The following is a 17,196-nucleotide window of genomic DNA, read 5'->3' as shown; positions in this document are numbered from 1 at the left end:
TCATATTACTGCAGCTAGCGTCAGCCAGTCTCAACTCAGTAGGTAACTCATATTACTGCAGCTAGCGTCAGCCAGTCTCAACTCAGTAGGTAACTTAACTCATATGAATGCGGCTTTTAATGTATTCGTTTGCGCTAAGTTACAGGGCCAGCCTGCCTTAGTTCACTAGGCTCCTAGGACCATGTCTGATGTACTGTAACTTAGCTCATGTGATTAGTTCACTTCTTTCTCCATCTTAGATCATAATATATTAGTTTACAGTACGTTGTAGCACCAGTCAGCTTCCTCCAGTTCAGTATTACCATGATGTAAGTGGTCTCGTGGTACGGTACTAGACCAGCTGTAATGTCTGGAGATTAGATGTGACTGCTCATAGGTTAATGTATTAGTTGACTCTCTGTAGCAGAGACAGCTTCGGTATGATCCAATGCTATGATCGTGTCCGAAAGCTTAGCTGATGATGAACCGTTAGTTCGCTCTCTAGTGGACCTACTGTACAGCTCTAGCTAGGTACAAGTTGCCCTCTGAGGCACAGATCTAGGGGCAATTTACCCTCCTCAAATCCTAACCTAATCCTTTGAAGGAGGATCACAAAACAGAACTCTGAATCAGATCGTGTGTCCCCCCAGAACTCTGAATCAGATCGTGTCTCCCCAGAACTCTGAATCTGTCACGATCGACAAAGGGAGAGAAAGCGGACCAAGGCGCAGCGTGTGAAAAATACATCTTCTCTTTATTAGAAGATGAACCAACGAAGCAAAACAACAAATCGATGACCGTGAAGCTATAACCGACTAAATGCAAAACATGCAATCTTGACACAGACCTAGACCTAGACACAGACTTAGACAATGACCCAACAAAAACATGATGCCTATGGCTGCCTAAAATATGGCTCCCAATCAGAGACAAATGAAAGACATCTGTCTCTGATTGAGAACCACTCAGGCAACCATAGACATACCTAGAAACCCTCACTAAACCATAGACATACCTAGACATATTCACTCAACACAAAACCACACACAAAACCCAACACCCCCTTTACCATATAATCACCCAAAACACAAACATACCCCATGTCACACCCTGACCTAACTAAAATAATAAAGAAAACCAAGAATACTAAGGCCAGGGCGTGACAGACTCAGCCCCAATAAAGGGTCGCGGACTCCGGCCGCAACCCTGACACAGAAAGGGGAGGCACCGGGTGGGCCTTAATATGGCGGCGGCTCGGGTGCAGGACGTGGCCACCACTCCACCATAGTCGATTTCCGCTTTCGGTGTCTCTGGTAGAATCATGGCTGAATGGCGGGATTCAGCCGATCCCTGGTTTGGCGGCGCACCATCTGGCTGCTCCTGGCTGGCGGGCGACTCTGCTAGCTTCCTGGCTGCGGGCGACTCTGGCTGCTCCTGGCTGGCGGGCGACTCTGGCTGCTCCTTGGCTGGCGCGGGAGGACTCGGCTGCCTCCTGGCTGGCGGGCGACTCTGGCTGCTCTGGCTGGCGGCGATCTTGCTGCTCCGGCTGGCGGGCGACTCGGCTGCTCCTGGCTGCGGGACTCTGCGCTGCTCCTGGCTGGCGGGCGAGCTCTTGGCTGCTCCTGGCTGGCGGCGACTCTGGCTGTCTCCCTGGCCTGGCGGGCGACTCTGGCTGCTCCTGGCTGGCGGGCGACTCTGGCCTGCTCACATGTGCTGGCGGGACGCCTCCTGGTGCCCTGGCTGGCGGGCGACTCTGGCTGCTCATGGCTGGCGGGCGACTCTGGTGCTCATGGCTGGCGGGCGACTCCTGGCTCGCTCATATGCTGGCGGCGACTCTGGTGCCCATGGCTGGCGGGCGACTCTGGCTGCTCATGGCTGGCGGGCGACTCTGGCTGCTCATGGCTGGCGGGCGCTCTGGCTGCTCATAGCTGGCGGGCGGCTCTGGCTGCTCATGGCTTGGCGGGCGCTCGGCTGGTCATGGCTGGCGGACGGCTCGGGCTGGTCGATCGGCTGGCGGACGGCTCGGGCTGGTCTGGCTGGCGGACGGCTTCGGGCTGGTCATGGCTGGCGGACGGCTCGGGCTGAATCAATGGCTGGCGGACGGCTCTGGCTGGTCATGGCTGGGGACGGCTCTGGCTGGTCATGGCTGGCGACGGCTCTGCTGGTCATGGCTGCGGCGGCTCTGGCTGGGTCATGGCATGACGGACGCTCCTGGCTGGTCATGGCTGACGGACGGCTCTGGCTGCGTCATGGCCTGCGACGGCTACTGGCTGGCATGGCTGGCGGACGGCTCTGGCTGGTCATGGCTGCGGACGGCTCTGGCTGGTCATGGCTGGCGGACGGCTTCTGGCTGGTCATGGCTGGCGGACGGCTCTGGCTGGTCATGGCTGGGCGGACGGCTCTGCTGGTCATGGCTGGCGACGGCTCGGGCTGGTCATGGCTGGCGGACGGCTCTGGCTGGTTCATGGCTGGCGGACGGTCTGGCTGGTCATGGCTGGCGGACGGCTCTGGCTGGTCAATGGCTGGCGACGCTCTGGCTGGTCATGGCTGGCTGACGGCTCGGACAGACGGGGCGGCTAGCTGGCGCTGGGTAGACGGATGGCGTCAGATGGGCGGTAGACGGATGGCAAGATGGCGCTGGGTAGACGGATGGCACAGATGGCGCTGGGTACGGATGGCTCAGATGCGCTGCGGTAGACGGATGGCTTCAGATGGCGCTGGTAGACGGATGGCTCAGATGGCGCTGGGTAGACGGAGTCATGCTGGTACGGATGGCTCAGATGGCGCTGGGTAGACGGATGGCTCAGATGCGCTGCTTGGTCAGTGGTGCGTCAGATGGCGGGTAGACGTGGCTCAGATGGCGCTGGGTAGACGGGCAGCTCTGACGGCGCTTGGCAGACGGGCAGCTCTGACGGCTCGGGGCAGACTGGCAGCTCTGACGGCTCGGGGCAGACTGGCAGCTCTGACGGCTCGGGCAGACTGGCAGCTCGACGCACTGCAGCTCGGGGCAGACTGGCAGCTCTGACGACTCGGGGCAGACTGGCAGCTCTGACGACTCGGGGCAGACTGGCAGCTCTGACGACTCGGGGCAGAACTGACTCGGGCACTGACGCTCTGACGGCTCTGACGGCTCGGGACAGACTGGCAGCTCTGACGGTTCGGGGCAGACTGGCAGCTCTGACGGCTCGAGGCAGACTGGCAGCTCTGACGCTCGAGGCAGACTGGCAGCTCTGACGGCTCGGGGCAGACTGGCAGTCTCTGGCGCTGAGATCACTATAGGCCTGGGTGCGTGGTGCCGGGAGCTGGATGTACCGGGCTGGGGACACGCACCTGAAGGTAGTGCGGGGAGATGAACAGGGCATACTGGACCCTGATAAGCATTCGGCCTAGTGCGTGGTGCCGGCACTGGTGGTACCGGGCTGGGAACACGCCTCTCAAGGCTAGTGCGGGAGAAGGAACAGGGCATACTGGACCCTGAGACGCACCTTTAGACCTAGTGCGTGGTGCCGGAACTGGTGGCACGGGCTGGAGACACGCATCCCGGGCCAGTGCGGGGAGCAGCAACCAGGATGCACAGGACTTGTCTGGAGATGCACAGGAGCCTGGTGCGTGTACTTGGTCAATCCCAGACGGTTAGCACGCAACTCAGGACGAGCATGGAGAACTGACTCAGGTAACATCACATCCCGCACACGCCTCTGTCGGGTGGATGTCGTGCCTCACGCACCAACACAGCAGCTCCCTCTTTTCACTCTCCTCCAAACTCCTCAATAAATCCTTAACAAGTCTCTTATCAATCCCATTGCTCACCTCCAATATCCGAAAAACTGGCTCTGGTTCCCTCCTTTCGACGCTTGCCTTGGTCCGAATTGTGGGTCACTCTCTGCTCGTCGACAAAGGGAGAGAAGCGGACCAAGGCGCAGCGTGTGAAAAATCATCTCTCTTTATTAGAAGATGAACCAACGAAGCAAACAACAAATCGATGCCCGTGAAGCTATAACCGATAATGCAAAACATGCAATCTTGACACAGACCTAAGACCTAGACACAGACTTAGACAATGACCCAAAAAACATGATGCCTATGGCTGCCTAAAATATGGCTCCAATCAGAGACAAATGAAAGACATCTGTCTCTCGATTGAGAACCACTCAGGCAACCATAGACATACCTTAGAAAACCCTCACTAAACCATAGACATACCTAGACATATTCACTCAACACAAAACCACACACACAAAACCAAACACCCCTTTACCATATAATCACCCAAAACACAAACATACCCCATGTCACACCCGTAGACCTGATCCTAACTAAATAATAAGAAAACCAAGAATACTAAGGCCAGGGCGTGACAGAAATCAGATCGTGTGTCCCCCAAATCTGAATCAGATCGTGTCCCCCCAGAACTCTGAATCAGATCGTGTCCCCCCCCAGAACTTGAATCAGAATCGTGTGTCCCCCCCAGAACTCTGAATCAGATCTGTGTTCCCCCAGAACTCTGAATCAGATCGTGTCCCCCCCCAGAACTCTGAACCAGATCTTGTCCCCCCCCAGAACTCTGAATCAGATCTTGTGTTCCCCCAGTATGCGCACATTCTGCCACGAGAGGCTATTATAAATGCAATAACATAACTTTTAACTGCTCCTGTTTCCTGCCTTCTAGGTTCTGAGTCAGTGGAGCTGAAGGTGATCTATGGGGTGCAGAGCAGCTCAACCTTCCTAGAGTGTATGCCCAGATCCCAACAGGCTACAGTCAAGTGGACAGTTCAGCCGTCACACACTCGCACTAGCAGAGAGGTGAGGGACATTGATCTTCTCATTTATAATTGAATCACTGACTAATATTCATCTAATAATGAACCGTTTTCTTGTCTTGCCCTGCTGTCCTTGTCCAGCTGCTCCAGAGTGAGGATCGTATGGTCCACATGAAGCGGGGTCTTCTGGTTCAGCGACTGGAGCCAGGGGACGCTGGCCTCTACAGCTGTACCACCCTGGAGCACTCCTTCTCCCAGGTCCAGGCCCGCTACAACCTCCAGGTTATACCCCAGCAGAGCATGACAGCATCCCAGGCCAGGGCATCTGATCCTGGGGCCGGAGGGGCAGGGCTGAGGGGGGGCCCTGGAGGTCCTGGGAGCCACACCCAGAGACACACCAAGCTCCTCAGGAACTATAAGGACCTGCACATGGTGGGCATGGCTAGCATGAGCGCAAACGAGTACTGTGAGCAGCTGTGGTACCGGGAGAAGAAGAAGCTACGCCAGTTGAAGTGGAAACAGAGCCAGGTGGACAACGGCAAGGCCAGGGTACGACGGCATGACTCCACCCCACTACAATGACCAGCTGGGGATGGGGATGGACAGAGACGTTGGCTGAGTCCTAGTTCTCCACGTTTCTCCTGATATGTGCACTTGCACACTTTCACGCATGGATTTATCAATGGTATAAAAACTCCCTCCCAGCCAGTGCTTACACCGAGCCTATGCCTTGAAATCCATGACAGGTAGTGTGCAAGGGCACACTTCTGGAAAAGGGTGGAGAATCAGAAAGTAGCTTTGGATATAAAGAGAATGTGCATACAGTAATACAGCCTTTATTTGAACAGACAAAACATTAAGAACCCCTTCCTAATATTGAGTTGTACCCCCCCCTCTTTTCCCTCAGAACAGCCTCAATTTGTCTGGGGATGGACTCTACAAGCTGTTGAAAGCGTTCCACAGGGATGCTGGCCCATGTTGACTCCCAATACTTCCCACAGTTGTGTCAAGTTGGCTGGATGTCCTTTTGGGTGGTGGACCACTCTTGTTCCACACGGGAAACTGTTGTGTGAAAAACCCAGCAGCGATGCAGTTCTTGACACAAACCGGTGCGCCTGGCACCTACTACCATACCCCATTCAAAGGCACTTACATATTTTGTCTTCCCCCCTTCACCCTCTGAATGGCACAGATACACTACAGGTCAAAAGTTTTAGAACACCTACTCATTCAAGGGTTTTTCTTTATTTTTACTATTTTATACATTATAGAATAATAGTGAAGACATCAAAACTATGAAATAGCACATATGGAATCATGTAGTAACCAAAAAAAGTGTTAAATCAAAATATATTTTATATTTGAGATTCTTCAAATAGCCACCCTTTGGATTTAACAAGTGACATCAATAAGGGATCATAGCTGATCACCTGGATTCACCTGGTCAGTCTATGTCATGGAAAAAGCAGGTGTTCCTAATGTTTTGTCCACTCAGTATATAAGCTTAATATTATTATTATCAGTTAACCTTTGTCCACAGAATAATGTGTATGATAGATATGTTAGATTTATATTACTCCTCAATCATCCCCTGTATTCTGTGTAGACAGGATTTTGACCCGAAACGTTTGTTATTGCACTCTGGACTGGTGAGTTTGTTACCTAATAAAAACCGGACAGACCGTTCTCCGCCACATGTGTTGAGGGCGGGGGGGGGGGAATTCGCTGTCAAGCCACAGATGTTTATTTACTCCTCAGCAGTATTACAATCATCACAACCACAGGTGTTCTGGAACTTCAGAGCTGTGAGGGGAAATGAGTTGGACCACTCTGTTGCACAACCAAGGATGTTCCCTCCATCTCTTTATTTTCCTTCCTTCCTTCCTGGCAGAGAAGAGGAGAAACATTTCATTTCCTGGTCCTGTGGACAACAACACTGAGAGAAGCCTCCTTTACATTTGAAGAGTTTATTTCAGATAAATTCAAAAAATAGTTTATTTCAGATGTATATAACAACTGGTTTTGTTGCAAAACACTATATATACAGTGTTTAGCTGGAATGTTCTTATCCTGTATATTTAACATATAAATTCCAAAAGAGTTTATTTACAAAACGCTATATCCACCAATTTCTCACCTGTTTTTTCATCAGAAATAAATGCTTATGGGTACCTTTGTGTAAAGTATCTCTGTCCTCATAGATTTTCAATGTGTATAACAATTGGTTGAGGTGCAAAGCGCTGTATATCCATTGTTTAGCTGGAATGTTCTTATCCTGTATATTTAACATGTAAATTCAACACATGAATCTAGCCTCATTCTATAGTGTTTGGTTAGATTTAGGCCTCATCCCAAATGACACTATGTTCCCTATATAGTGTACAAATTTTGACCAGAATCTCATATTACTTAAATCCTGTTTAACTACAGTGTATATATATACAGTGGGGAGAACAAGTATTTGATACACTGCCGATTTTGCAGGTTTTCCTACTTACAAAGCATGTAGAGGTCTGTCATTTTTATCATAGGTACACTTCAACTGTGAGAGACGGAATCTAAAACAAAAATCCAGAAAATCACATTGTATGATTTTTAAGTAATTAATTTGCATTTTATTGCATGACATAAGTATTTGATCACCTACCAACCAGTAAGAATTCCGGCTCTCACAGACGCTGTGAGTTTTTCTTAGAAGCCCTCCTGTTCTCCACTCATTACCTGTATTAACTGCACCTGTTTGAACTCGTTACCTGTATAAAAGACACCTGTCCACACACTCAAATCAAACAGACTCCAACCTCTCCACAATGGCAAGACCAGAGAGCTGTGTTAAGGACATCAGGGATAAATTGTAGACCTGTTACAAGGCTGGGATGGGCTTACAGGACAATAGGCAAGCAGCTTGGTAGAAGGCAACAACTGTTGGCACAATTATTTAGAAAATGAGAGAAGTTCAAGGATGACGGTCAATCACCCCTCGTCTGGGGCTCCATGCAAGATCTCACCTCGTGGGGCATCAAATGATCATGGAGGAATGTGAGGGATCAGCCCCAGAACTACACGGCAGGACCTGGTCAAGACCTGAAGAGAGCTGGACCACAGTCTCAAAAAAAACCATTAGGTAACCACACTACGCCGTCATGGATTTAAAATCCTGCAGCGCACGCAAGGTCCCCCTGCTCAAGCCAGCGCATGTCCAGGCCCGTCTGAAGTTTGCAATGACCATCTGGATGAATCCAGAGGGAATGGGAGAAGGTCATGTGGTCTGATGAGACAAAAATAGAGCTTTTTGCTCTAACTCCACTCGCCGTGCTTTGGAGGAATAGAAGGATGAGTACAACCCCAAGAACACCATCCCAAACCGTGAAGCATGGGAGGTGGAAACATCATTCTTTGGGATGCTTTTCTGCAAAGGGACAGGACGACTGCCACCGTATTGAGGAGAGGATGATGGGCCATGTATCGCGAGATCTTGACCAACAACCTCCTTCCCTCAGTTAAGAGCATTGAAGATGGTCGTGCTGGGTCTTCCAGCATGACAACGACCCGAAACACACAGCCAGGCAACTAAGAGTGGCTCCGTAAGAAGCATCTCAAGGTCCTGGAGTGGCCTAGCCAGTCTCCCAGACCTGAACCCAATAGGAAATCTTTGGAGGGAGCCGAAAGCCATATTGCCCAGCCGACAGCCCCGAAACCTGAAGGATCTGGAAGAGGTCTGTATGGAGGAGTTGGGCCAAAATCCCTGCTGCAGTTCGTGTGCAAACCTGGTCAAAGAACTACAGGGAAACGTATGATCTCTGTAATTGCAAACTAAGGTTTCTGTACCAAATATTCAGTTCTGCTTTTCTGATGTATCAAATACTTATGTCATGCAATAAAATGCAAATTAATTACTTAAAAATCATACAATGTGATTTTCTGGATTTTTGTTTTAGATTCCTTCTCTCGCAGTTGAAGTGTACCTATGATAAAAAGTACAGACCTCTACATGCTTTGTAAGTAGGAAAACCTGCAAAATCGTCAGTGTATCAAATACTTGTTCTCCCCACTGTATATACATGTATAATTTTTTATGTTGGATGTATCATTTGTACAGCTCTTTATTTAAAAAAATTAATTATTTGTCACATTTGACTGTGTAAAACCTTGCAGTGCTACTTTTCTTCTCTGAGAGTGAGGTGGATATATCTCGTTATGCAACCAAAATGTGATGGTTTGTCTCTCTGAAACCATCTAGTGATAGTTTTTTATATACAGACAGATAAACCTGAAGGAAACATACAAAAATTGATCTAATTCCAAAAGATGTAGGGCTTTGAAGCTTGAAGCGTTACAGATTCCTAGATGTAAAGGTCATTTCCGATTTGAGCTGACATATACATTGTTTACTGTGAATGCATTCTCCTGCCTTTACATTTCAATTACGCTAAAGCTGAACTTCCGCAGTGCAGATTGAATAGAGCCCTAAAGGCTAACATTTCTAGATGGCATGGCATCCTGTATCAATTAGGCCGCTGGTTGAATAGTCAGTCTGTCAGACAGACCTCAGACAGAGCTGTGGACAGTGTGGGGGGGTTTTTTGACTGGGAAAATCAAAGGTTCTCAGCATCTGGAGAGAATGAACACACACACGCGTACGTACACACTGAGGCAGGTTTTCCTCTAACTTTTGACCTGGGCTTTTCTCCTTTCAGATTTCTTTAGACACTGAATGGCTTTCTAAGAGGTGTTAAGTGTTCCTGAATGTTTCAGTCTTGACTTAAAATCTGTTTGAAAATCAAAGATATGGTTTGAATATTTCTGTCCATCAATGACTCCCCAACCAATTTACTGAGCTTGAGGAATTTTGACCCCCCCCCCAAAAAAAAACTGTCCAGATGAATCCTGGTGAAATCTTTGATCCCCTTATTGATGTCACTTGTTAAATTCACTTCAGTCAGTGTCAATTAAGGGGAAGAGACAAGTTAAATAAGGATTTTTAAACCTTGAGACAATTGAAGGGGGGGGGGGTGCAACTCAATATTAGGAATGTGTTCTTAATGTTTTGTACACTTGGTGTATTTTGCCCAAAGAGTTGAAAAAAAAGTTGGTAGAATCGTATTCACAATGATTCACAGCTGTAATGGCTGCCAACGGTGCTTCCACCAGGTATTAACTCGGGTGTGAAGACGTGCAATTAAGAAATCTTTGTTTTCTATTTTTTTTAAATTAATTTTCAAAATGGTCTATAATTTGATAAGCTCTGGTAATCAGCACAGATCTCATAATTCAACAGTAGTGTTACCGACGGGGTATCACACCCTAGTGCAAACGACTGAACATTGAAAAAAAAACGCATTTCCAACGTCTTGTGCTCACCGAATGGACACGGTTCCACCGTGTAACTTGTTGTTTATCGTATAGTTATCACCATCTACTGTTGGTTTTTGTACACTACACAAGTGACTTGTAGACTTGTAATTTGTTTTTCATTACGTAGTACTGTCATCATTTAAGCAAGGTTGCAGTTTATTTATCATATTTATGTGTACGTTATCTTTATTTATGAGTCAAAGGTGTATATTAAAAAGCAGTTTGGGACCTTTTTCAGTGAGACACCCTTCCAGTAGCTACTAGTATGTTGCTTCTCTACACATCACGAAAGGGAATGGTTTGGTGATTCATTAGCATAGAATGTAGTATCATAATTTCATGTCATAACGCCTTTCTTTATGGAGGTAAGACTGCTATGTTTATAAGGAACGATTCATTTCAGAATTTGGACACATTACCTTTCTCTTCATGAGATAGGTCCACACATTGTTGAACTAACTAAATAATTGCAAGTATGACTATAATTTAAAAGCCACCCAATTCACATACAAACAATTGATTAGCTAAGTAAATAAACTCGATAATATATTCCTGAATGAACATCCCGCAGACTGACACTGTTCCATGTCATGATGACTAACTATTTACACAATATATGTCTATTTCTTTAATCACACGATTGTAGTGATTGTTTTTCTTTATTTTTTTAAATCTATAAATATCTTGCTGATTAAAAAAAAAGTATAAATACAAAGTTAGAACTATAATAAGGAGATAGAATAGAGCGGAATAAAACGTTGATGACGTCATCAAAAGTCGACATCTGTCTGTGACGTTTCCAGCGTGCTACCGTGAGTGAAGTTTGCCAAATAAACATGTGAAACTTTCGCTTATATTAATAGATCGTTTTCCCCCCCTTCATACCACCCTATTCGTCAAATTCACAACAATACGCTTGAGCTACAGTTGTCTTCTGCAACAAAAAGGTAGGCAATCCGGATGTTTAAAAGCAGTGAACTTGAGTGATCCTGCCGTGACACGACTCCTTGTTTTTCGGTATGCGCGACTCGTGCATGCTCGGTAACGTTTGCTGGCTTGTGTTGGGGACACAGTGTTAAACAATCCAGTGATCTGAAAGTGTGCTAACTGGCTAGCTATATACGCTGCACCTAGTATGAGTTAGGAAGAAGTCAAAAGCAGCCTAGCTTGCTACGCTAATTTACAAAACATTTGGCTAGGAATGTTAATTACGCCAAGTTGTTTCCACACAAACAATGCCACTGTAGCTAACGTCAGTTAGCTAGCCACCTGTTGGATTACTTTTTGCTAGCTAGAGCTACCACATTGACCCACTTATCTTGTTTCTCCTCCACTTAACTACTCGTAGTTAGACATCTAACGTTAACTTCTTAGCTAGCTAGTTACTCAGTATTCCTCCCGTCGACTGACTAGTTAGGTTACGTCACGTCGTTTGTCCAAGTAGCTAATTAGCCAGCCTAAAGTGACGTAACTAGTAAGCTTGATCAAACTACGTTGATCAGTTCAGTCCTCGACATCGAGTAGCTAACGAGTTACTTTAGGAACTTGCCAGCGAACGTTAACTACTGTTTTCACTCTTAACGTTAATCTAGACATTTGCAGAGAGTGAAATGGCAGGATGACATCAAGATCTAATATCAGAGTCTGGGTAAACAGGGGTAAACACACGTCGAGTTGTCTCTCATGTACCATCGCAGAACTTAATCATCCTGTATTGTACATTTTCTCTCTCTCTCTCTCACACTCTGTGCCCTCCTTCTCTCCCTCTCTCAGGTAAAGAAACCATGGCCTCCCCTGCTGCGCTGGTGGACGCCAAGGCAGAGCTGACCTCTCTGCTGGACCAATGGGAAACGGAGCAGCAAGGAACCACTGACGACCTGGTCTCCATCCTCACCAAGTCAGTAACACCAACTAGCTAATAATGGAGAAGACTAGTGGGAGACTTCAGTGGATTTACTGGCGATGTCTTTTTTGTATAGGCCTGTTGCTGTTGCGCTGTTTAGGTCCATCCGTTGCTGCTGCATTGCGATCATGTAGACATTTACAAAAGTCATCTTCTATTCTTCATATGACAGCCAGTTGATAATTCCTGTTTTCTCTGTGTGTGTTAGGATCTCTGAGCTGGTAGAGCGCGAGACAGAGGAGTATCACAAAGCTGATCCTGACCCGTTTGATGACCGACATCCAGGACGAGCAGATCCAGAATGCATGTTGGGACATTTACTCAAAATCCTCTTCAAGAATGACGACTTCACAAATGCGGTACGAATCGAGGCTACTGTCAATACACATTGAACTACACTTCTTCTATGACGTTAATTAGACTGCTGAGGTCTGTGACTCTCTGTTAACCCTGTGTCTGATCTCTAGTTGCTGAATAGCTATGTGATGACCAGTAGGGAGCTGTGTGTGTTAACCCTGTGTCTGACCTCTCCCTCTAGTTGCTGAATAGCTATGTGATGACCAGTAGAGAGCTGTGTGTTAACCCTGTGTCTGACCCCTCCCTCTAGTTGCTGAATAGCTATGTGATGACCAGTAGAGAGCTGTGTGTTAACCCTGTGTCTGACCTCTCCCTCTAGTTGTGATAACTATGTGATGACCAGTAGAGAGTTGTTTTAACCTGTGTCTGACCTCTGACCCCTCCTCTAGTGCTGAATAGTATGTGATGACAGTAGGGAGCTTGTGTTAACCTGTGTCTGACCTCTACCCCTCTAGTTGCTGAATAGCTATGTGATGACCAGTAGAGAGCTGTGTGTGTAACCCGTGTCTCTGACTCCCTCTAGTTGCTGAATAGCTATGTGATGACAGTAGAGAGCTGTCTGAACAGCGTGTGTTGTCTTTTACAGAAATAACTGTACTGTCATTAGACAGCTGTGGTGGTTCCAGGAGGGAGGGTACTGTTCGTCATTCTGACAGCTTGTGTGTTACAGGAGAAGGTATGTATGTATTTTTGACAGCTTGTGTTTACAGGAGGATGGTATGCTGTCATTGAAGCTGTTGGTGTTAAGGAGAAGGTACTGTAACTGTCATTCAGAAGTGTGGTGTTACAGGGAAGTATCTGTCGCATTTCGTATCAGTTGTGGTGTTTAAGAGGAGCAAGGTACTGTACTGTCATTGAGTGTGTTACGGAGAGTATTGGTTACTGTTCATCGCTGTGGTGTTACAGGAGAGGACTGTATGCTCTCTGAAGCTGTGGTGTTACAGGAGAAGGTGTATCGTCATTAGACAGCTGTGGTGTTACAGGAGAAGGTACTGTACTGTCATTCAGACAGCTGTGGTGTTACAGGAGAAGGTACTGTACTTGTCATTCAGAAGACTGTGGTGGTTTACAGGAGACAGGTAGTGGACTGTTCATTCAGACAGCTGTGGTGTTACAGGAGAAGGTACTGTCATTCTGACAGCTGTGGTGTTACAGGAGAAGGGTACTGTACTGTCATCAGACAGTGTGGTGTTACAGGAGAAGGTACTGTACTGTCATTGAGACAGCTGTGGTGTTACAGGAGAAGGTACTGTACTGTCATGTCAGACAGTGTGGTTTACAGGAGAAGTACTGTTACTGTATTCAGACAGCTGTGGTGTTACAGGAGAAGGTACGTGTAATTCTGACAGCTGGTGGTGTTACAAGAGAAAGTACTGTACTGTCATTCGACAGTTGTGGTGTTCAGGAAGAAGTATGTACTGTCATTCAGTAAGCTGTGGTGTTGTACAAGGAGAAGGTATACTGTACTGTCATTCAGAAGGCTGTGGTGTTACAGGAGAAGGTACTGTCTTCTGGCACAGCTGGTGGTGTTACAGGAGAAGGTTACTGTACTGTCTTAGCAGTGTGGGTGTTAGCAGGAGAAGGTTGTATGTCATTCAGACAGCTGTGGTGTTCAGGAGAAGGTACTGTATGTTCATTCAGACAGTGTGGTGTTAAGGAGGAGGTACTGTCATTCAGTCATTTCCTACGATTGTCAGGCAGGATAATCCTTGATAGCTCCAATGCCCCCCCCCCGCGGTCATAAGATGATTTAATCTAGAAGGAACGCTGCTGTCATTTGTACCTAAACATCATAGTTAGAAATGTAATTGGATCCATTACAGAAACCAGTCATTTGCCCGACACGGACACAGTCCCCTTGTGAATGTTGTAAAGCCCTGTTTTGACATGCTGTGGATGTGCTCTCTAGACTAACTGTGTGTGTGTGTGTGTGTGTGTGTGTGTGTGTGTGTGTGTGTGTGTGTTGAAACAGGAGGGTCTGGTTGAGAAGCTGTTTAAATGGGCCCAGGAGGCAGAGCTGCCTCTGTGTATCTATGCTACAGGACTACTGGCTAGAGCGATGGAGAACCAGGAAATAGCTACCAACTACCGGGATGACAACTCTAAACTGGTTCGTGTACACAGGCACACATTGTTGTTGTTGTTGTTGTTCATAGACGATGCTTCAATGTGATCCTTGGTGTCTCAGGTGCCACTGATGCTGATGCGGCTACGTGAGCTGCAGGATAAAGAATCAAAGAGTCGTCTGGATTTAAAACACCCCGGTCCTAAGAAGACGTCTCAGTCCCTCCAGTCTGTAGAAGAGGAACCTAAAGACGGAGACGCCACTGAGGAAGAGGGCAGTACATCTCAGAATACAGCAACAGATAACATGGAGGAGGAGGAGGAGGAAGAGGAGAAGAAGAAAAAGGAGAGAGGAAGAGAGACAACATGTAGTAGTAGTAGTAGTTGTAGCAGGCCTGCGTGGTCCAGACCCAAGCCGTCGTTCCACTTAGGTAAGGCCCAGAAGACCAGCAGCTGTGTATCGGTGAAGCCCATTCCAGACCCCCTGTACCAGCCAGGTCCCTGCCCGACACCAGGCCCCGAGACCAGCCTGGGAGAGCCTGAAACCAGAGGGCAGGAGTCTGGAGGAGGCCTGGGGAGGAAGAGAACAGCCACAGCCAGGGAGAATGGAAGGAAAGCTAAACAGGTGAGATCCAACAGGCTGTTTTCTGAAATAATATACTTTATGTTGCACTACCCTGCAGTGGAATCTTTTTTTGACCAGGGCTTTTTCAGACTCGCACCCCTTTTTGTTGTACTGGTTCTTGTGTATTGTTTTCATATACAGCTGCAAATGAAAGGGCTGTTTTTTGAGGGGATAAGTAACCTCTTTGTGTGAATCCACACAGAAAGTCCACTTCACCACTTCTTCCATGGATCCAGAGAGAGGATTGTCCTGCACTACCGGTAGTGACCAGTCTAACAGTAGCTGGTCAGAGATGAGCTCCTGGGTGATTGGGGGTAACTACCGGCTGTACCCCCTCACCCCTGCTATAGAGCAACGTCTCATCCTCCAGTACCTCACACCCCTAGGAGATTACCAGGAGGTAGGGACTGGACCCCTCTCTTCTCTCTCTCTCTCTCTCTCTCTCAATTCAATTTCAATTCAATTCAATTGACTTTATTGACATGGCAAGTTATTATTACTTACATTGTCAAAGTATACATATCGAAAAATTTMAATAAAATATATATGTATATATATACACAAAATATATATATATTTATATATAAATAAATGGTGGGAYTAACAGYAATAATAATAGTAGTAGTGGACATGGGATTACCATTAATAACAGCTACAACAACAATATTAATCAGAACAACAATACATTAAAGCAACAGTAGTAGACCAGTGTCAACATGACTGAGAAGACACATGACCTGGTACGAAAGACAAAACAAAACTAAGCTAAATGGGAAATATTATCAACATTACTTTGCAAGAGCAAGAGAGAGCGAGATCAGATAGAGCAGAAGAGAGAGAGAGAGAGAGCAGAGAGAGAGAGGAGCAGAGATAAGAGAGAGCAGAGAAGGAGAGAGAGAGAGAGAGAGAGCAGAGAGAGAGAGCAGAGAGAGCGAGAGAGCAGAAGAGAGCAGAGAGAGCAGAGAGAGGGCGCAAACGACATCCGTTACAACAACACCAGACCCTATCTCTCTGTGAGCAGAAGCCGGCCTGGTCTTATCACAGACACACAGACACAGCTGATTGCTACTGTCAGCTATAGAGACGCTCATGTTGTGAGTCTCCTAACCCTTCTCTGTTTCCAGAGGAGTTTCTCTGCACCGTCTTTCGCCTTGAGCTTTCAGTCCGTTTCCTTTATTCTCCGCAGGTAATGACTAGCTGGCTACAAAAACAACCCTTATTCTCTAACAGGTAATGACTAGCTGGCTACAAAACAACCCTTATCTCTACAGGTAATGACTAGCTGGCTACAAAACAACCCTTATTCTCTACAGGTAATGACTAGCTGGCTACAAAACAACCCTTATTCTCTACAGGTAATGACTAGCTGGCTAAAAAACAACCCTTATCCTCTACAGGTAATGACTAGCTGGCTACAAAACAACCCTTATCCTCTACAGGTAATGACTAGCTGGCTACAAAACAACCCTTATTCTCTACAGGTAATGACTCGCTGGCTAAAAACAACCTTATTCTCTACAGGTAATGACTAGCTGGCTAAAAAACAACCCTATTCTCTCTACAGGTAATGACTAGCTGGCTAAAAAACACACCCTTATTCTCTACAGGTAATGACTAGCTGGCTAAAAAACAACCCTTATTCTCTACAGTAATGACTAGCTGGCTAAAAACCAACCCTTATCTCTACAGGTAATGACTAGCTGGTACAAAACAACCCTTATCCTCTACAGTAATGACTAGCTGGCTACAAAACAACCCTTATTCTCTACAGGTAATGACTCGCTGGCGTAAAAAACACAACCCTTATTCTCTACAGGTAATGACTAGCTGGCTAAAAAACAACCCCTATTCTCTTCTACAGGCTAATGACTAGCTGGCTAAAAAGACAACCCTTATTCTCTACAGGTAATATACTCGCTGGCTAAAAGACAACCCTTATTCTCTCACAGGTAATGACTCTGGGTAAAAGACAACCCTTATTCTCTACGGTAATACTCGTGGCTAAAAGACACCCTATATCTCTACAGGTAATGATAGCTGGCTAAAAGACAACCCTTATTCTCTCTAAAGGTAATGACTAGCTGGCTAAAAGACAAGCCCTTTTTCAATTCACCTAAAGGGAATAACAATGTAGTCATAGGAAATAAAACCGT

At 46.8% G+C, this 17,196-nt stretch overlaps 1 protein-coding gene, 1 long non-coding RNA gene and 1 pseudogene across 3 annotated transcripts in view; 2 read left to right on the top strand and 1 right to left on the bottom strand.

The window, feature by feature from the left end:
- Positions 1-6,425, top strand: part of LOC112069827 (semaphorin-3D-like) — a 151,742-nt gene extending 145,317 nt beyond the window's left edge. Inside the window, exons 17-18 of the mRNA XM_070438709.1 lie at positions 4,649-4,782; positions 4,881-6,425. Of these exons, the coding sequence (XP_070294810.1) occupies positions 4,649-4,782; positions 4,881-5,321 (575 nt within the window). The 3' untranslated portion in view covers positions 5,322-6,425. The remainder of the gene's footprint in view (positions 1-4,648; positions 4,783-4,880) is intronic.
- Positions 6,426-11,152: 4,727 nt separating this feature from the next.
- The window catches only part of LOC112069826 (DDB1- and CUL4-associated factor 1-like), a 29,052-nt pseudogene continuing 23,008 nt past the window's right edge, over positions 11,153-17,196 (top strand).
- LOC139024168 (uncharacterized) lies at positions 13,317-13,615 on the bottom strand. Of its 2 annotated transcripts, none has more exons than XR_011475460.1 (3): positions 13,562-13,615; positions 13,443-13,519; positions 13,317-13,394 (listed from the first exon to the last, which is right to left on the bottom strand). It is a non-coding gene; the product is annotated as an uncharacterized lncRNA (long non-coding RNA). The 2 variants fall into 2 exon arrangements; XR_011475459.1 differs by having other exon boundaries at positions 13,567-13,615.

This window comes from Salvelinus sp. IW2-2015, unplaced genomic scaffold, assembly GCF_002910315.2.
Source record: "Salvelinus sp. IW2-2015 unplaced genomic scaffold, ASM291031v2 Un_scaffold1127, whole genome shotgun sequence".
NCBI classification, from domain to species: domain Eukaryota; kingdom Metazoa; phylum Chordata; class Actinopteri; order Salmoniformes; family Salmonidae; genus Salvelinus; species Salvelinus sp. IW2-2015.
Note: the sequence above shows the minus strand (reverse complement) of the source record. Positions and strands in the feature narration are given on the sequence as shown.